This window comes from Grammomys surdaster, unplaced genomic scaffold, assembly GCF_004785775.1.
Source record: "Grammomys surdaster isolate TR1022 unplaced genomic scaffold, NIH_TR_1.0 124903, whole genome shotgun sequence".
NCBI lineage: Eukaryota > Metazoa > Chordata > Mammalia > Rodentia > Muridae > Grammomys > Grammomys surdaster.
This window is the reverse complement of record NW_021619838.1, coordinates 535,273-556,166: the sequence shown is the minus strand read 5'-3', so window position 1 is coordinate 556,166 and position 20,894 is coordinate 535,273. Positions and strand designations below refer to the sequence as shown.

Below are 20,894 nucleotides of genomic sequence, written 5' to 3'. Positions count from 1 at the left end.
CTGAGTTAATGTTGACTAGCTGATGCTATGCAGCCCACCAAACCATGATGACAATTATGGCACAAGCTGGCTGTACATTCCTAATGGACCTTAGTGTATACTGGCTCCATAAGGGATCCTTAGAGTAAGAACAACCCAAGCAACCTGGATCACCTTTCTATGCCTTTTTGTTGACCCTTGGAGAGGTCACTGTAAGGCCCAGAAGAGGCTGGACCCCTGCTCAAGTCCCAGGGACCGGTGCCCACCACCACCACAGAAGTCGGCACTTGATGTAATTAGCAAGAGGCTTTTACTAGTAAACTAGCATGCTGGGACTCAGTCTCATACCTCCTCAAGAAGGAGACAGAGTGAGCCCCGAATATCAAAATACACAGGTTTATAAAGACAGAAGCCACAGGATGGGAGGGGGCTGGGTAATAGGGGCTTCTTAGGCGGGAAGCTCTTGATTGTATTTATTGGCACACAGCTGGGAAACTTAAGAGCCAGGATATTCCAGGCAGGAGTGCACTCTCTTATCGGCACACACAGAGCTGGGAAACTGAGGTGCCAGGATGTTCCAGGAGTGCACTCTCTTAATTGGTATGTTCTGCCTTGGGCCTTTCCCCAGGAGTTCACGAGTTCATGGTCCCATGTTATTCTGAGATACTGGCCAATTAAAAAATTTTCTTACAGTCACATGAGAATTCTTTTGTCTGATGTTTTTGCTCAATACATTTTAGGCAAAAGTTGACATCTTGCCCAAGGCAACCTAAATAGGTTTTGGGGAAAAAAGCATGGGGAGGGTCCAGGCAACAGAAATCCCATGTGATACCTGGTTCTACTTCCCTGTCTCAGGAACCTGTTGTCTTAGTTAGGGTTTTACTGCTGTGAGCAGACACCATGACCAAGGCAGCTCTTACAAAGGACAACACTTAATTGGGAATGGCTTACAGGTTCAGAGGTTCAGTCCGTTATCATCAAGATGGAAAGCACGGCAGTGTCCAGGCAGGCATGGTACAGGTGGAGCTGAGAGTTTTACTTCTTATTCTGAAGGCAGCTAGGAGAAGACTAGCTCCCACATGGCTAGAAGGAGGATCTCAAAACCCACCCCCACAGTGACATAGTTCCTCCAACGAGGCCACACTCCCTAACAGTGCCACTCCCTGGACCAAGCATATTCAAACCACCACACCTGTTTTCTTCTCTGTACCAAGTGCTATCAGCTGGCTGGCTGAGGTGGTGGTTGAGTGGTTCTTTGGGCTCTGTTGCCATCCTTTATCCTGCCATTCTGCACTAAAGAGTCACGTGAGGCTCCCTAATCACCTAAAGTTCTCCAACAAAGCCCTTCCTCCAAATATTTCTATCTCTTTCCAGTATCCCTACCCTGGATACCAAGCTTTTAATACAGGGGAAACATTTGACACCCAAATGAGAGCAGGGACTTGGAAAGTTGAGGCCTCCATACCATGATTTTCAGATGAGAAGGCAGAAGTCTGAGGGATGAGGCAGGAGCTTCCAGCCTGCTGGTCAGCATGCTCTGAAGACATACTGAAAATGTTATTGTTGTTAGTATTCTGTCTAAACTCCACTTCCACAGTTATCTGGCAACAGCCAGGTGTGCTCTTCCCCATAGTTACCTGGCAATAGCCAGGTAGGCCTGCCCGCTATAAAAGGGGCTGCTTGCCCTCTTCTCTCTTGCCTGTAGCTTCTCTCTGCCCCTCCCCCTCCCCTTCCCCCTTTCTCCACGTGGTCATGACCGACCTCTCTACCTCTACTTCTCTGCTCTCCCTCCCACCCCCTCTCTGCCTCTGCTACCCTCCTGGCTACCCTCCCCATGCCCTGAATAAACTCTATTCTATGCTATACGGTGTGTGGCTGGTCCCTCAGGGGGAAGAGATGCCTTGGCATGGGCCCGCTGGGATGTCCCCTTCCCCTATGTCTCTCCCAGCACCCACAGAGAATACTCTTAATCTCTTTATCTTTTTATAAATACAACAATTGTAGGTCACTGAACAGAGAGCACTGGATCAGGGCATATTGGCTGGCCCCTTTGTTAGTTTCCTATTGCTATGACAAAAATGTCTATCAGAACAACATAAGAGAGAAAAGTATTTTGTGATTCCAAAGAAATGTCAGTCCATTAAGGTGGGGTGTGTGTGTGTGTGTGTGTGTGTGTGTGTGAGACACGGAATGACCACGTGACAATGTTAGCAAGGTGGAGCTCCTTAGATTGTGATTGGATCAAGAAGCAGTGTACAAGTTGGAATCTGAAGTTTGTACAACCCACTCCCAGAGATGTATCTCGATGAGCTAAATCCCATGCCCAAGAGTTTCATAGCACACAAGCCTGTAGGGGACACTTTATAGGTAAATCATATCACCCACAGGCTGGAACATAGGCTTACCCTAAGGGCACTTTGTTTTGTTTGTTTGAGGGAGCTTTTTTGTGTATTGTTTTTTGTTTTTGTTTTGTTTTGTTTTTGTTTGGTTTTTTTTTTTTTTCTTTTCTTTTCTTTTCTTTTTTGGTTTTTCGAGACAGGGTTTCTCTGTGTAGCCCTGGCTGTCCTGGAACTCACTCTGTAGACCAGGCTGGCCTCGAACTCAGAAATCCGCCTGTCTCTGCCTCCCAAGTACTGGGATTAAAGGTGTGTGCTATCACCGCCCGGCTTTTTGTTTGTTTTTTAAAAACAGAGTTTCTCTGTGTAGCTTTGGCTGTCCTGAAACTAGCTCTGTAGACCAGGATGACCTGGAACTCACAGAGATTTACCTGCCTCTCTCTATCTCCCAAGCACTGGGATTAAAAGCATGCATCACCACCACCCACCCAGCTAGTATTTTAAATAATTAATTTTATTTTGAAGTGTGTGTGTGTGTGTGTAAGGGCTGGACTTACAGGCAGTGTGACTTGTCCGACATAAGTGCTGGGAACTGAATTCAGATCCTCTGCAAGAGTGGTACAAGCTCAGAAGCATTCAGTCATCTTTCCAGCCCCTCACTGGTTTTCTTGAAGTCGAAAACCAAAGGCTAGCATGTAAGGTATGCAGACAGTTTAACAGGCATAATCTCACTGATATCAGCAAGTCTGGGGGCCTCTGGTCACTGTCACAAGTGAAGCCAACCTGATATAGCAGGACCACAGCCCTTCACATCAGTTTAGACAGTGTCCTTATTGCTCTATCTGATGGCCTTACAGTGATGGTATTCTTCCTACCCCTTGTAGTCTTAAGCTGGGCCTGAAGTCCAAGAGGATGTATCTCCTCAGCTTCCCTTGGTGATGTTAGTCAGGAAGCTCCCCTGGGTAAACATGGGGATTGGGCTGGCTAGTTTTTTTTTTTTTTTTTTTTGTCAACTTGACTTAAGCTAGAATCATCAGAGAGGAGGAAGCCTCAACTGAGAAAATGCTTCCATAAGATTGGGCTGCAGGGAAGCCTGTAGGGCATTTTGTTAATTAGTGGTTGATGTGGGAGTGGCCAAGTCTATTGTGGGTGGGGATATTGTAAGACTCTTGGAAGCCTTAGCTGGGGAGGGGGGGGACCCTGAGTGAACCATTCAGAGTCATGAATCAATGCAAAAAGCAAGAGGAATTTATTGTTCCAACCCATTGGGGTCATCCTGCACCCGAAAGAGAGGCAGTGACCCCTGTTTGGCCAGTTTTTATATTTTTACGACAGAAGCCATTAGGCACAATGTGACTGGCAGAACAGTATGACTTTTTAAACTGGTACCACCAATGTCTTTAGGGAATGAGGTGAAAAGGACTTCCCTTGTCTGTAGGTGACAAGGGTTGGTCCATCCTGTGGAATGTGTCTGTGTTGTGCAGAATGTGTCTGTGAGCACTAGGTGTTCACCACCCACAGGTGGGTTCCCTCCCCTGTGGTCTGAGGATGTTAATCAGCCTCCCCCATTCGGCAAGTGTCCGAATGATCTTTCCAAAGCTCCTGAGCTGACCTGGATTGTTAATTAGCCTCTCCCTTGGGGTGGGGGTTGGGGGGGGACAGACAAGTGTTCCAAAGTACCTGAGCTGACCTCTTCAATACCCCGAGCCTGTAGTTTTGAGTTCTATAAGAAAGCAGGCTGAGCAAGCCATAGGAAGTAAGCCAATAACCAGTGAAGACCTCCGCAGAGGGGAGACCCTCACTCAAATCTCAGAAAGTCGCGACCACCCAGTAATCTGCTCGAGACACCATGTACTGGAGCAATTGCGAGATTTATTAGGGCGTGACAGCTAGCTGCCGGTCAATTCGTATGCCCACGCAGGAGCTGAATTGACCCCAACAGCCAGTTTCAGAGGGGTTTTTAAAGGGAAAAACCACAAACCAAGGAATGGGGAGGGGGCTCATGGTTGTTAAGGTTGCATAACATAAAAATAGCGGAACATTCCAAAGGAACCCAACCTACATGAGTCAGGATCAGATGAAAACTCTCTGTACGCTTATCTTTCTCAAGAATGTGGTCCTGCCCTGTCACTGTGGCCTTGCCCTGTCACTGCGGTTCTCAGCTTGGTTCCCAGCTTGGTTCCACCTAGTTCACTTGCATTCTTTCCTTTCTCTTTGCAGATAGGCCAGTTCCAGTAATAGTGACTGGTCTTTCCACATTCCTACCTTGATTCATGGCTCAGTTTCTCCATGTCTTTATAAAGAAAGCCTAAAGAATATTTTATATGTCTAAAAAGAATTCTATATACCCAGTATCTATAATTTTTCACTCTACACCAGCACTCTTCCATGGCTTCTGTGTCAGCTCCTGGCTCCACATTCTTGTGTTGTTTTATTTCCTGTTCTGACTTCCTTTGATGATGAACCGTGATGTGGAAGTGTAAGCCAAACAAACCCTTTCCACCTCAAGCTACTTTGGTTTTGGTGTTTTATTACAGCAATAGTAATTCTAACACGGAAATTGGTACCAGGTTAGTGGAGTGTTGCTGTGACTGATCTGACCATTTGTTTTTGGGAGAATTGTGGCAGGAACCTTGGGCTAGAAAAGCCAGCTGGTGTTAAGAGCTCAGTTAGCTGTCCTGTAGGAGCTTGGAAGGTAAGAATGTTGAGAGCAAGGGAGGCGTTGGAGTTCTGGGTTGTGAAGTTTCAGAGAGAAGTTTAAAGACTGTTTAGGGGTATTTGTTATTTTGAATTAAGAGTCTCTGGTGGGTGGTTTAAATAAGAATGCCCCCTTTGGAAGCTGGAGAGATGGGAGCTCAGCAGTTAAGAGCACTGACTGCTCTTCCAGAGGTCCTGAGTTCAATTCCCAGCAACTACATGGATCTGATGCCCTCTTCTGGTGTATCTGAAGACAGCAGCAGTGTACACATACACATAAAATAAATAAGTTTTTTTTTAAAGGCCCCTTTAAGCTCATCCATTTGAATGAGTAGTCATCAGGGAGTAGCACGACTTGAGAAGGATCAGGTGTGGACTTGCTGGAGGAAGTGTGTCACTGAGCATGAGTTTCAAAAGCCCAAGCCAGGAAAGACCAGTGGCCCTCTCTTTCCTGCTGCCTGCAGATCCAGACGTAGAACTCTTAGCACTACGTCTGCCTGAATGCTGGCATGCTTGCCACCATGACAATAATACACTAAACCTTTAAAACTCTAAGCAAGCACCAATGAAATACTTTCTCTTATAGCGTTGTCCTGTTCGTGGTGACTCTTCACAGCAATAGAACATTGAATAAGACAGATTCTGTGTTTCTGATCAACTGAGATTGAAAGGTCAGCCATGATGAACAAGAGACCAGCACTATTAAAGTAAAACCTTTTCTTTACTGGGACAATTGATGGTGGTTAGCTAAAGCTGGGTAATTAGCTGTGGTTAAGAAGAGACTAGGAAAAAAAAAAAAGCCGGGTGGTGGTGGCAGCGCACGCCTTTAATCCCAGCACTTGGGAGGCAGAGGCAGGTGGATTTCTGAGTTCGAGGCCAGCCTGGTCTACAGAGTGAGTTCCAGGACAGCCAGGGCTACACAGAGAAACCCTGTCTCGAAAAAAAAAAAAAACAAACAAACAAAAAAAGAAGAGACTAGAACACTGAGTTGAAGTCCTCTAGGAAATGTTTTCTGAGTCAGCACACAGAAGCTGTGTTCCAGAAGCAGCCAAGGTTATACCTCAAATTAACAGCTGAACTAGGTGTAAGAATCACCCTCTTGGGTCGGAGAGATGGTTCGGTGATTAAGAGCACTGGCTCCTCTTCCAGAGGTCCTGAGTTCAATTCCCAGCAACCACATGGTGGCTTACTACCATCATATGCCTTCTTCTGGTGTGTCTGAAGACAGCTACAGTATACTCATATGCATAATATAATAAATACTCCTTTACAAAAAAGAGTCACCCACTTGTGACTTGTTTTGAAGGCATGGAGGGTCATGAAGAGCAGCAGAGTCTTGGCACTATAAGAGGCTGGGAGAGGCTATTGGTGAAGGTGCAGCTTAAATAGCAATTGAAGGCCAGGACTACAGGGGTCATACAGAGAAATTGAGGCTTGGAACCAAGAAAAGAGTTCAGGATAAGCTATTGGTGAAAATGCAGTCCAGTTGCAGTAGAAGATCTAAGCATTTTGGAGATGCCAGTACCATGGCATGGCCATCATGGATAGTAGTAGCAGCTGTGGAGTGGAACCATTCTGAGCTGAGGAGGCAAACTGTGTGTGTTGCAGAAGGCAGAGCCAAAGAAGTGACACAAGCCCAAGGCCAAATGTCCAACTCTTTGTCCAGATCAGATCATGCCCCAGCCTGCAGGGCGGTGAACTGGGATCAGAAGACCTGGAAGAGAGAACTGGGGGGCAAGGGTACACAAGAAATGGACAGCAAGTCTGGAGTCTGATCAAGCTATCAAATTTTAATTTTTCTGCACGGGGTTATATACACATAGAAGCAGGATGTGGGAAGGGGGATGACATAGGGTCTTCTTTGTTTCTGGGGAGCACAGATGTTCTCAGGGGGAGTACAGATGCTCTCCAGAACAGGATATTGACTGGGTGAAGAGTTCACAGAAGAAGCAGGGCAGAACAAGTCACTATGTACCTGTCCATAAGATCTATTGGTCATTAAAAAAAATAAATTAAAAAAAAAAAAGCCAGGAGGTGGTGGCAACGCACGCCTTTAATCCCAGCACTTGGGAGGCAGAGGCAAGTGGATTTCTGAGTTCGAGGCCAGCCTGGTCTACAGAGTGAGTTCCAGGACAGCCAGAACTACACAGAGAAACTCTGTCTCGAAAAACAACAACAACAACAAAAAAGATCTATTGGTCATTTGTTCTTATCTAAGTTAGTACTTTCCCACCAAAGCTACCTGTCCATAAGATCTATGATTATTTGTTCTTATCTAGGCTGGTACTTTCCCACCAGGGTTACCTGTCTATAAGATCTATAGCTATCTGTTCTAGGGTTAGTGTTTTCCCGCAGAGGCCAAGACTTTGTGTCAGTAGGCACGTATGTCTGACTTAGGCCTATGGCTGACTTAGGCCATTAATGTTTAAGCAAGGTTGCTCTCAAGAAGATCACAACAATGCTGGACTTCAGTATCCTCTTGTCCAGTGGGTGGGCTGAGGGACCTGTAATGCCCAATCCTAAGCACTGAACAGGTGCTAGAAACCACCTGATAAAGGGATTCTTTGTCTTTGTCTCTACCTCAGATAAATGCTTTGCTCTGTGTTCCAAACCCAGGATCTAGTGAAAATGGTACTCTAAAAAGGCCACTTTGTCTCCAACATCACTTGCAGGGAAAATGTGGAGACCAGCATTTGCTCTCCATCAGAGCCTCTGTCACTCCCTGATGCTTGGAGACATGATCAGATGATGCTGGAGGATCTGAGGTCATTTATTTGGGAAGGCATATTTCTGTGGTTCTTTCAACCCAATGCAAGCTACATGGCTGTCCTCAGGTCCTGGCCAGAGTGCCATCTTAACTTAAAGCCCCCACTCTCCTACAAGCCTCCATGACTTCTGTAAGCTGTTCCAGCCTCCCTTGCTGGGCAGAAAAGCTTACAGAAGTCCTGGGTCTGAAAAGATGAGGGTTTCTAGAAGATATCTTGTAGAGAATCAAGCTACTTTCCTATAGGAGGACTGAACCCCTGCTCTTAGGGGCTTTCACAGATCACATGGACCAGGCAACAATAGCTACACGGAACTGAAGTTCTCTCTGAGAGTGGGAGTTGACACTAAAGAGATTCTGTGAGTGGAGTGAGGGCTCTGGCCATGGGGACAAATGGACACTTTGAGGAACACCAGCCAGTGTCAGTCTGAAGCCTCTCAGAAGGACAAGAGCTAATATCTCTAATAACTGTATTTCTGGACCCTCTATTTAGAATGATACTGAGTTTCTACTCACAAAACTCTTCATATCTTTTTAAAAAAGCACTCTGTATAGCCGGGTAGTGGTGGCGCACGCCTTTAATCCCAGCACTTGGGAGGCAGAGGCAAGTGGATTTCTGAGTTCGAGGCCAACCTGGTCTACAGAGTGAGTTCCAGGACAGCCCAGGCTATACAGAGAAACCCTGTCTCGAAAAAACAAAAACAAAAAAAGCACTCTGTAGGCAAACGTGTACTCTCTTCCCTATAGTGGAGGGTTTCTTTTTTTTTTTAATTTGTTTGTTTGTTTGTTTGTGGGTTTATCTCTCTGTCCCCTCATGTAGTTTTTATAGTTTTGTAGGGTGCTGATAAAATGGCTCAGCTGGTAAAGGCACTTATCACCAAGCCTGAGGACTTTGGTTTGATTCCTCAGACCCACATGAAGGAAGGAGAGTACTGACTCCTGAAAGTAGTCCTCTTAACCTCCAGATGCACAATACAGTGCCCAAAAGTGCACACACATTAATTAACTAACTAATTTAAATGTAATTTTCTGTCTGTATGGGTGTTTTGATATATATATATATATTTGTTTTGCTATGTATATATATATTTGTGTCTGTACATCATGTGTAGGGCCTGGTGCCTATGGAGGTCAGAAGAGGGCATCAGACCTCTTGGAACTCAAGTTACAGTCAAGAGCTGCCATGTGGATGCTGGGAATTGATCGTAGGTCCTCTGGAAGAATAGCCAGTACTCAACTGATGAACTATCTCTCCATGCCCCGTAAACATTTTTTGTTTTGTTTTGTTTTGTTTTTGGAGACAGGTCCCAACTACTTGTAACTTGTTATGTAGACCAAGCTAACCTCAAACTCCTAGAGAGCCACTTGCCCTTCCCTCCTAGGTTCTGAGAGCATTAAAGGCTAAAAGTATGTGCCACCCTATTTGACCAGTAAATATAACTTAAAAGAATTTTAAAATTGAGACAAAGTCTTACTGTGAGGTCCAGGTTGGCCTCCAACATAGCATATTGTCTGACTTACTCTCTCAACTGTGGGATTACAAATAACCGTCACCACACAATGTAACTGTAAGACAGAATGGCCTCCTTGAGTAAGAACAGGACACACTCAAACATCAAATTCTCAGCACCAAGGAGATTTATTACCTGGGAGGAGCAGTGAGGGGGGCTGCAAAGGCAGACAAGTAGCAAGCAGTAAGCAAGCAGGTGCTTTGTGCAGAAGTGGGCTTTTTGTTTTGTTTTGTTTTAGGAGAAGAAGGGTGAGTTGGTAAATTCTCATTGAACATATTAGCCAAATAATGAATTTTTATTATTGGACCTTGGTGTTTTGTTTCAGGTGTTTCATTTGAATCAGTGGCCAAATATGGGAATGGACCCGGGGCAGGAGTTGGGGGTAGCTTTAGGAATCTCACTCATCTAATGGTTTGTAGCAAGGGAGAAGGAAAGGGAGGAAAGGGTAAAACCTGTTGGCACTATGTTTGCCATTTTCCAGCCTGTTGGAGACCTTCATTAGTGTGTGTGTGTGTGTGTGCGTGTGTGTATGCATGCATGTGTACATATGTATATAAAATTTAAACATATAATTTAAGTATATATGCATTTATTTAAGGGCTGGCAAGATGGCTCAGCAAGTGAAAGACTTGTCACCAAGCCTGAGAACCTCGGTTCTATCCCTAAAAATCACATGTGGAAGAAGAAAGACAACCCTGACCAGATGTCCTCTGACTTCCACATATGCACTGTGGCATGCATGTGTAGACACGCAACATATAAAATTAAGAAAATGTAATTTAGGAAAAAAAAACTTTAACAAACATTATGTAAGCCGGGCGGTGGTGGCGCACGCCTTTAATCCCAGCACTTGGGAGGCAGAGGCAGGCGGATTTCTGAGTTCGAGGCCAGCCTGGTCTACAGAGTGAGTTCCAGGACAGCCAGAACTACACAGAGAAACCCTGTCTCGAAAAAAACAAAAACAAAACAACAAAAAAAAACCAAATATTATGTAGTCAAAAGGCAACACATTTGAAGAAAACTTTTAGTGAAAATATCAACCCACTGGTATATGTGCCCAGTGTTCATCAAAGGTGATGTTTGGATAAAAGGACCAGCAAGCTGTAGGTGCTAAACAGATCTGCCATCTTTCTCCCTTTTCAAGCCATATTCAAATCTCCACAGATAATAGGAGACCTGGGGAACAATGATGTAGCTTCCTCAGCTCTGATGGCAGCCAGTAGATATGGCCTTGTCCTCCTTTATTGGCTCTTTGTCCGTCACCCGTTGCCTCTTACCCAGAACCCAGAACCAGGGCTAAATCTGTATCTACATTTCATAACTAGAGCCCAATGTAAGCTAGAAGGGACCAGCTTCTTCTGCAGGGTCTGAAGCTAAGAACACCATGAAAATCCTCAGTCAGAGTCCCCATGTTTCATGGCCTGTAAATAAGATGGCTTTGCTATCTCTCATGGCTGTGAACTCCAGCACATGGGCTTGCTTCATTTGAGGTTATATCTAGACACTTGGAGAAGACACACATGCCAGATTTCTGGCATTTGCTGTTTAGTTTCCTTTTTAATCAACTGCCTGTTCAGAGACACAGCAGCTGACACTGAGGCAATGAACTTCTTTCCATGAGCTTCATAAGTCTGAATGTGCAAGCCAGGCCCAACTAACTTGCCAACCCCTGAGCAGGGCAAGGTCAGTCTCACCCAAACTCCTCCTGATCTGAGAAAGAGGCTCTCCCAAGGGAAGTGGAGTTACTGTTACTAGAAACGGAAATGGCCCTGGGTAGGCAGCCCCTACTTCATACCCCACAACACTCTCAATATCCTGAAGGACCTCATGTTTTGGCTTCAACTGTGAACTCTGTGCTAATACTCCACCATCTGGCTACCTAAACCATGACGTACTTTCTGGGCACCCTGACTGTGACAGGCTCCTTTCCCCTCCAGTTTCCAGCAGGACTATGCAGGAAGTTGGCTCTAGCCCAAAGTAGAGCCACCTGTTCCAGTCTGCTTCCCCACTGTGCTCTTTGCAGAGTGGTGTCTGTGCTGATTGTGGGCAGGGACCTGGAAAGATGTAGCAAGGAAGTCTTGAGTAGAGGTATGAACATAGTTCTTAACAGTTGGGCCCGAGTTCCAACTATTCTTGCAGGTTCCATTGGGGTGGCTGGGGCTGCAGTGCTTCAGCATGGCCAAGCCCTAACACTGTGCTGTCATAGGACTAAGGACTATCCTACTTCAACTGGGGGTTGGGAGCAAGCTATAGAAATAGGAGTGGATCAGCATGGAATGAGGTAGTGGTGGTCTCCTCATGGTCTCTAGGGATAGCATTTTTCTCCTTTCTTTGTTCAATTGGCTTAAAAATATTGGGTGGGAATTAAGGCCTCCTGTTGAGCTTCCTCTGAGCCTGCTGTGGCTTGGCAGAACTTACACAGTGTTAACCTTTCTCCTTTCTTTCTTTGTTTCTAGCTGGAAAGATACCATAGATAGCATTATCCAGACAGGATATAATAAAATCTTTTTTCTCCGTGGCTAGCCTCAACCTAGTGGAGAGAGAGCAGCTTTCTCTCACATGATCGGAAGCTGATCAAGTGCTGCCCTGAACAGAAAAAGGCCAATATTGGTGAGTCCCTGTCCCACTGGGAAGCCCCTCACCCCAGGACTAGTTTGAGGCATGGATGAAGTCAGACCTAGGACAGACAGGGCTATGGCTAGTGTGTTTTTCAACTCAGTTCACTGTGCAACAGGGTCGCTGTGAAGAGACACCATGACTCCAGCAACTTTCATAAAAAGAAAGCATTTAATTGGGACTTGCTTCCAGATTTGGAAGTTCAGTCCATTATTAGCTTGGTGGGAGACATGGTGGCACACAGGCAGACGTGGTGCTGGAGTGATAGTTGAGAGTACTACATCTAGATCAGACTGAGAGAGAACACTGGGACTTCCTTCCTCCAATAAGTCCACACCTCCTAATAGTGCCTCTTACTGGTGACCAAGCAGTCAAATCTATGAGTCTATGGTGGGGAGGTGGGGGTTTCTATCCAAACCATCATCCGGCTCCTCCTGTATCCATTTGCCTTTACTTCCTGGTATGGACTGAGACTGAGCATCTAGCTGTCTTCCATCCAAAGATACCACATTATGTTACCTTGCCCATTTTCTGTACCCATAGTTCCAGCTTATACATGCAAGCCAACTGAATGAAGGTCTGGATAATTCTGGACATGACCTACAGGAATTCCTGGGCATGTTTACAATGATGAGCCTGCAGTCTGCCCAGCTTAAGGGGAAGGTAGAAATGGAATGTGGGGAAAGGAAGTATATCTCTTAAAACCCCTGCCCTCCACGGAGGACAGAGATCTTACTAGACTCTACAAATTGGAGAGGACTGGTGTTGTGACTGGGTCCTTCCAAGTTAGTGATGAGGTGCAGAGTGGCTGCATGAGTGGCTTGTGATACTGACCTTAGGCTCAGTTACTGCTTGGATTTTTCAGGATGACTAGGATAAGGGTTCTGGGTGTGTGGAAACACCATAGTCTACAGACATAGGAGGTAGGACTCAAAGAACACTGCAGCCCACCCATGCCCTCCGTTTCTGTTTCTCTAAGGTCACCTCGAACGACAGTACGAGACCACACTCACCCCCCCCTTTCAGTGTACAGTTGCTCCTCAACATCAGAGCTTTATAGGCACAAGCTGGTTCTGGCTTCACCCCCTAGTTAGGGCAGGCAGGGCAGGCAGGCCTATTCAGGTGTCATTTGACTGTGTTTGGTGACTGTACAGGGGTGAGACTACAGTGGACCTGCCCTTCCCCCTGTGTCTCTGCTTGGTTGTTTTGTGTCTTTTGAGACTGGTCTCAAGTAGTCAAAGATGACTTTTGACCTTTCTGATCCATTCTCCCAAGAGCTGGGATTACAGATTTAGGCCTCCATAACTGGCTTGATTGTACTTTTTATCTTGTTTTCATTTTGAGGGTCTCACTAAATTGCCCAGGTTCACCCTGAACAAACTCATTTGGAAGCCCAGGTAGGTAGGCTATTCTCTTTTTCTCCTCTTTTAAGAGATGTATTTATTTTACATATATAAGTACTCTATATGCGTGTGCACCTGTGTGCCATCAGATCCCATTATAGATGGTTATGTGCCACCATGTAGTTGCTGGGAATTGAATTCAAAACTTCAGGAAGAACAGCCAGTGCTCTTAACTACTGAGCCATCTCTCCTGCCCAGGCAGGCTATCTCTTAAGTAGCTTGGATTCTATAGGCCTACACCATCTGACTCAGGGTGGCTTTTTGTGGGGTCGTTTTCACTGTCCGGTCCTGAGCCTCTTCACGAACCAAAGACGAAAAGGAAATGATGAGACAGATGAGGTCGGTCTGTCTGACCTGCAACTTTTCTTCAGGAGTGCAGAATAAATCAATTTTCACCAAGTCAAAGCCTTGCCTCAGACTTTCCTCCCTAGTGGATGCCATCCACTCCAAAGATCCATAAGCTGGGGTGAAGTACGTTTCTGTCCTTGTGCCCATTCTCTTGGTCAGAGCGGGCGGGACGATCTTGCTGGCCACGAGAGGCCAGCATCGGATAGAGGGACCAACCAGAGTTCTCATCAATTGTGGCAAGGGCCTGTCCCAGGACTACCGTTCTACGCCTGCCTACGGTAGGTCGACTCTCTCACGTCCGTGGGAAGCGGCCCAGAGAGGGTTAAGGGGGCGGGACGTGGGGCAACCCCGCCTTTGCCGCTGGGTCCGAGCGCACACCCAGCGTGGGCGTGAGGCGGGTCGGAGCGGGTGGCGGCGGAGGGTTCTGCGTGGGGCGAGCGCGGCAGCGGCTGCAGCGGCGCGGCCCGCGTGACCCTCCGCCGCGCCCCCTGCGCTCGCGAGCCCGCGCCCCGTCGCGCCGGCCCAGCCGCAGGATGCGCGCTCCGCCGCTGCTGCTGCTGCTGGCTGCCTGCGCGCCACCGTCTGGCTCCGCTGTGGACCCGACGCCGCCGGGCTGGGAGCCGGCCCCCGACGCGCCCTGGTGCCCCTACAAGGTGCTGTCCGAGGGCCCAGAGGCGGGCGGTGGGCGTCTGTGCTTTCGCAGCCCCATTCGGGGCTTCCGCTGCCAGACGCCGGGCTGCGTAACGCTGGCCTCGGCGGGAGGCTCGCTGCGCGCCCACGTCCTGCGCAATCGCAGCGTGCTGCTGCAGTGGCGCCTGGCTCCTGCCGAGGCGCGCCGCGTGCGCGTTTTCGCGCTAAACTGCTCGTGGCGTGGCACCTATACGCGCTTCCCGTGCGATCGCGTGCTTTTGGGTGCCTCCTGCCGCGACTACCTGCTGCCCGACGTGCACGACAGCGTGCGCTACCGTCTGTGCCTGCAGCCGCTGCCGCTGCGCGCCGAGCTCGCCGCCGCCCCGCCAGAGCTGGGTGAGTGCGTGGAGTTCACCGCTGAACCGGCAGCTATGCAGGAGATCGTGGTGGCCATGACGGCGGTAGGCGGCTCCATCTGTGTCATGCTGGTGGTCATCTGCCTGCTGGTGGCCTACATCACCGAGAACCTCATGCACCCGACCTTCCGGCGACCCAGTCTGCGCAGGCAGCCCTGAAGTGCAAGGCGACCCGCCCACCTGGGTTCCATCTGCCAAGTGCACTGAGACCCTAAGGCCCTCTCTCTGCTTTTCTCTCATTCCCTCTCCTTCTTTAGGATCCTCATGGAGGGCCTAATGGAAACTAGCCCATGCAGGGACCTTGGCATCATCCCACGACCTTGCCAGCCCCAGCTGGGTATCTGCCCTCCAGACTCAGGCCTCAGACTGGCCCATAGGCCTGGGCTAGAGGGTCAGTGGCAGCCAGGGGTCTTCTCCATCTCCAGAGGCCTTTATAGGGCCGGCCAGAATATACATTCTCTTCTGGCAATAACCACTGGCACCCAGGATCATGAACCTGAACTTTTCATCCTGTGCCAGGTTGTCAAAGCTTGGCAGTGATTGTTGCTTGGTCACTTTGTGCTTTGCAGATTGGGAGGAGTTACCTCTGGAGCCTGTACCCACCCCACCTTACCCCAGTGGGCTTAGGTTAGCTTTGTGCCTTAGTATCTCTGACCCACAGCAGGAGCCACTCGTCATCCCTCAGCTGTCCATGGGGATTGTGGCCCTGTGACTGGCTGGCTTATGCATGCATCTGGTCAGAGTCCCATTGAGGACACACCATCATTGAGACTTTCAGGAGCCTGGGGCAAGGGTTCACAGGCCCTGTTTTGTCTTCCTTTGTGGGTGTCCAAGAAGCCAAGAGCCATGTTTGTAGCTCAGCAGGCTGGGCCCAATGTCCAGCTGCTGCATCCAGGGGTGAGTGTCCTCCACCTTAGGAGGCTGGGGATTCACCCTTTCCTTTTGCTTGTACTGCCTTGATTAGTATTTTCCCAGGGTGGGTGTGGGGGTTGGGAAGACAGCTGAGGGATCCTGAGGGCTGAAGGAAAGCTGCCAGCCTTGCCCGGCCAAACCCTTAACTGTGGTCTGGATCCCAAGCCTCAACCAACTTAAGAAACCTCAGTGGCCACAGTGCTACTTCACTAGCCCAGTTCTTCTCACACTACCGCCTGAGATCTGACCCCAGTGATGTTGCCCCTCCATCTACACGGACAGAGACCTCCTGGTAAACACAGGCACCTGGCTGAGGTCACCCAGCCACCTTGTGATATTGGGAAAAGTGAGGCATTGCCCCTGTGTCTCTGTGGGTTCTGACCACTGGACTTAAACCTGGCAATTTTTCCTCCCACTCTCACCCCAGCGACCATGACGACCTGAGCCCTGGCTGGCAGCACCCGTGTCCTACCTCTCTGTCTTTGCTCTGCCCATTCCCTGTGAGGCACTGGTCAGTTGCCAGCATCTAAATGTTCATCACTTTCAGACCAAAAAAAAACTGTCTTGTGTGTTTATTTGGGATGTTGGAGGGGAGGCTATAGGGAAGGGAAGGGATGGGGCGGGAAGGTGTATTCAATTACTCCAAGAGCCTCAAGCATTAGTCCAGTGGCTGGCCTTGAACTTTTCCCATTTGGTATGGGAGATCAGCCCTAGGCAAAGTTCACTGGAATGCTGACTTTATACAGTTCTGGCAGGAGGATAGGCAGGGTGTCCATAGATTGCTTGTCCACCCTCAGACCTTGGGATAGTATCTATCTCTTTCTAGACCAGCTGTGTTGTGGGGGAGGGGTGAGGAGGTGGAACTAGCAGTGGTTAGAAATAGCTTCGACACACAATAATGACCCATTTGAGCTGTGACAAGCAACAGTTAGGCAGCTTTAAGAGGGGGTACCCTCCCCAGCACGGGGCTTCCCTCTGCAGTGTTAGAGTTAGGAGTCAGAGTAGGCAAAGAGTGAACCTGAGCTGTGTGAGCTACTCAATCTCCATGCCTAGAATGTCCTTGGGACTCTTACATTCCTGTGTCCCCGAAAACTGCAAAAGTACAGGGATGAGCCAGATCTGATGAGTGAGTCATCTAGAAGGGGGAGGAGGAAGGTTGGGGGTGTAGTGATATGCCTGGACTCGTCTGAGGGGTGGAGGACATAGTAGGTTATTTAGACAGCCAGAGCAGAAATGGGAGAGGTTTGCATTCCCCTTTTTCTCCCACTGGTGTTCTTTGGGGATGTTTATGAGGTGTGTTCTGGTATCTTCAACCTGCATGGCCAGGAGCTGGCACTCTGGAAGTGTCCTGTGTGAAGTACCCTAGCTCCCCTAGGCACAGTCTGATCCAAATATGAAGAATTTACACACACACACACACAGGCTGAGCATGGTGGAACATGCCAGCACTCAGGAGGCTGAGGCAGGACGATTACAAATCTGAAGGTCACTTGGACTTAACAGTGAGGCATTGTCACCAAAACTCAAAAGTTACCAAAAAGAAGAAGAAGAAAAAGAAAAATCTCATCTCTACTTCACTTCCAGGTATTAACTCAATAGAAAATGAAAGTGTTTGTATGCACAGTTCACACACAAATGCTCATGGCAGAAGTGTGAGGTGTAATAGTCCCAGACTAGAAACAGCCCAAATATCCATATGCAGGTTGTTGATCAAAATATGGTATGGCCAAACAGAAAAAAGCAACTAGCAATAGACAGCAGGAAAACTGGAAAATAAGGAACCTGGGCATGGTGGTGCACAGCTTTAATCCCTGCACTTGGGGAGCAGAGGTAGGTGGATCACTGAGTTTGAGAAACTCTGTTAAAAAAAAAAAAAAGCCAGACAAAGGAACAGGGTGCTGGTCATGTGAGGGAGATCAGGATGTCAAGGTCATTCCCAGGTATATATATCAACTTTGAAGCTTACCTGAACTGTATGAGACTCTAATTCTAAAATATGCAGATTACAGTAACAGGAAGCAATGTTAATGTTGTCTGGGGAGATGATTGAGAGCTGGAAGAAAAGGTAGGAAAAATTACAAAATTGTGTAAGGAATGTTTGAGGCATCTGGGCAGTGGTGGCACATGCCTTTAATCTCCACACTTGGGAGGCAGAGGTAGGTGGATTTCTGAATTCAAGGCCAGCTTGGTCTACTAGAGTGAGTTGTAGGACAGCCAGGGGTATACAGAGAAACCCTGTCTTTTTTTTTTTTTTTTTTTGGTTTTTCGAGATAGGATTTCTCTGTATAGCCCAGGCTGTCCTGGAACTCACTCTGTAGACCAGGCTAGTCTCGAACTCAGAAATCCACCTGCCTCTGCCTCCCAAGTGCTGGGATTAAAGGTATGAGCTGCCACCACCACCCGGCAAGAAACCCTGTCTTGAAAAACAAAACAAAAAGAAAAAAAGAGAAATGTTTGAGGTTGATAAATGTATTTTGGGCAGGCTGATCTCTGAGTTCAAGAGTTCGAGGCTAGCCTGGTCTACAGAGTGAGTTCCACACAGCCAGGGATATACAGAGAAACCCTGTCTCGAAAAAAATGTATTTTGTTAATTTTACAGGTATTTCCATATAGATACCAAGTTTTATGACTTAAGTACTATACTTGTGATTTATTAGGTTAGTTGTCTTATTCAAGCTATTGTCCTAGCCAGGCATGGTGGCACTTTAATCCCAGCACTTGGGAATTTGAAGCCAACCAGGTCTGCATAATGATTTCCAGGCAAGCCAAGGCTACATAGAGAGACCATGTCTTTAAAAAAAGAACAAACAAACAAACAAAACTCCCAAATCTGTTAGGGCTGGAGAGATGGCTCAGTGGTTAAGAGCACTCACATATATAAAATAAAATAAATATAAAAAACAAAGAAAAGGCTTCATGTAAACTTTTAGTTTACAAAAAATTGTCCTGATCTGGGAGGTGGTAGTGCACATTTTTAATCCCAGAACTCTGGTAGATAGGCAGACACAGGTGGATGAGGCCAGTCTGGTCTACAGAGTGAGTTCTAGGACAGCCAGGGCTACACAGAGAAACCTTGTCTTGAAAACAAAACAAAAAATTCCCCTAGGTGTTGAAGAGTTGGCTCATCATTTAAGAGCACTGGTTGCTCTTCCAGAAGATCTGGGTTAGATTCCCAGCTCATACATAGATCTGGGTTAGATACAGTAGCTCATAACCATCTATATCTAAAGTCCCAGGGGATCTGATGCCCTCTTCAGTTCTCGGGGTGCACCTGGCATACATATATAGACATGCATGCAGGCAGAACACTTATATACATAAAAAATAAAAGAGTTTGTCAGCTTAGGTATCAGTGAGAGAAAGTCCAACTCTACAGTCTTAATAGTGTGAACATTCAGTGTGCACAAGGCTGTGATGTCACTTAGGCCCCTCCTCTCTTGTATGATCTGGGAGCACTCGGTTGAGGGCTTGTACAGAGATAGTTTTGTTTTGCTTTGTTTTGGAGATAGGGATTCATGTAGCCTAGGCTGGCTTCAAGCTCTGCATAGCTGAAATTGACCCTAAACTGATTCTCTTGCCCTCACTACCTAAGTACTGAGATTATAAGCATCATCTTACCCAGACTGGGACAGCAGGCCTATGCATACTGCAAAAGGGAGGGGATGTGGCTCAGTGGTAGAATTGGTTAGCATGTGTAAGGCCCTAGGTTTCATGTGTGTGGTGTGTATATGTATCATATATGTGTATGTGTGTGTATATATGTATGTATATATGTATGTATGAACTCGTTTAGGACTCAGAGCCATAAGCAGGGCATAGAGTTCCAAAAAGAACATTCAGAGACATAAGGGCAAGTTGAATATGTTGTGGTGCTGGGAGCAGACACAGGACAGTGGACTAAGGAAGCAGGAGGAGAAGCCTTTCTGAAGGAAAGGACATCAGCTATAGCTCAATTAGTGACTAAAGTAACGGAGGACAAGCAGGACAGGTGAAGTAATGTCTGAAGAAGAAATAATGGATGGGAACAGCATATATATTAGAGGGACAGGCATGGGGTGAACAGTGTGTAGCTGTTCTGCCATTAAGTTCTAAGACGGAGGAGAGATCGGTGCCAAGACATAATGCCGTGAATATCAGGCTGATGTGTTATGAGTGCATTGGAAAACCACAGAGTTTTCATATCCACTGTGTAAATGGGTCTGTTATTACTTGTGACTGAAAATGAAAAGGGATCTTCATCATAATCTAAAGAGAACCTTTAAGGTATGAAAGCATTGTGTAAGACGGCTTGCTATTTTAGAGCAGTAACCAGTTCTCTTAACTCCCTGCCAACACTCCTCCCAGTTTCCATCCCAGGCCCTTCAAATGTTTTTCCCAACCATTCCTCCCTCTGTTCCCCAACAGACTGCTTAAACAGTCCTTTCTCCCAGTATTCCTAATATCAGCAGCTCTGAACTATAACTGTTGTAGCCTGCACCATGATGTGTTCTGCATCAACTGCCTTCTCGTCTCACTGTGCTAGCCCAATCCCTATTTTCTCTGCCTCATCTGCCTTTTTTTTTTACCCCATTCCCAGAAATCCAAGAGGCAACCAACACTGAAGGTCATAGGGCCAAGCAGTTCTAACAGCTAAGAATTATTAAATGACCAGTTGACTAGCAACTGGGGATCCTTTAAAGGCCCAGGCACACAGGATAACTCACACCACAGAAATCAGAACACCCTTAATCCTCTTCTCAAATGACTGTCCAGCTTCACTTTAACCTACTGTTTGATAAATGTTCCTTGCACTTTGGCCCCACATACATATTTTTTATTAGTTTTTTAGAGACAGTGTCTACCAGCTAGGTGGAGTGGTGCAGGCCTTTAATCCTTGGGAGGCATAATGCAGGCAAATCTTTGAATTTGATGCCAGCCTGATCTTCATAGGGATTTCAAAGGCAGAGCTATTTAGTAAGACTCTGTCTTGAAAACACCAAAGACAAAACAAAGAGCCAACTAAACAAAACCCATAATAAGAAAACTAAAAACAAAGGTATTCACCTGGCCACAGAATTTTATAATAATACATATGGTAAAAATGGGGGAAAGAGCTGGGCAGTGGTGGTGCACGCCTTTAATCCCAGCACTTGGGAGGCAGAGGCAGGTGGATTTCTGAGTTTGAGGCCAGCCTGATCTACAGAGTGAGTTCCAGGACAGCCCGGGCTATAAAGAGAAACCCTGCCTCAAAACAAAACAAAACAAAACAAAACAAAACAAAACAAAACAAAAAGGGGGGGGGG

The 20,894-nt window shown here is 47.1% G+C and overlaps 1 protein-coding gene across 1 annotated transcript; it reads left to right on the top strand.

The window, feature by feature from the left end:
- The first annotated feature begins 14,035 nt into the window (after positions 1–14,035).
- On the top strand, positions 14,036–16,171 carry Fndc10 (fibronectin type III domain containing 10). Its single transcript, XM_028784900.1, has one exon. The coding sequence runs from the start codon at positions 14,188–14,190 to the stop codon at positions 14,857–14,859; it is 672 nt and encodes a 223-aa protein (XP_028640733.1). The 5' UTR covers positions 14,036–14,187; the 3' UTR covers positions 14,860–16,171.
- Positions 16,172–20,894: the final 4,723 nt, after the last annotated feature.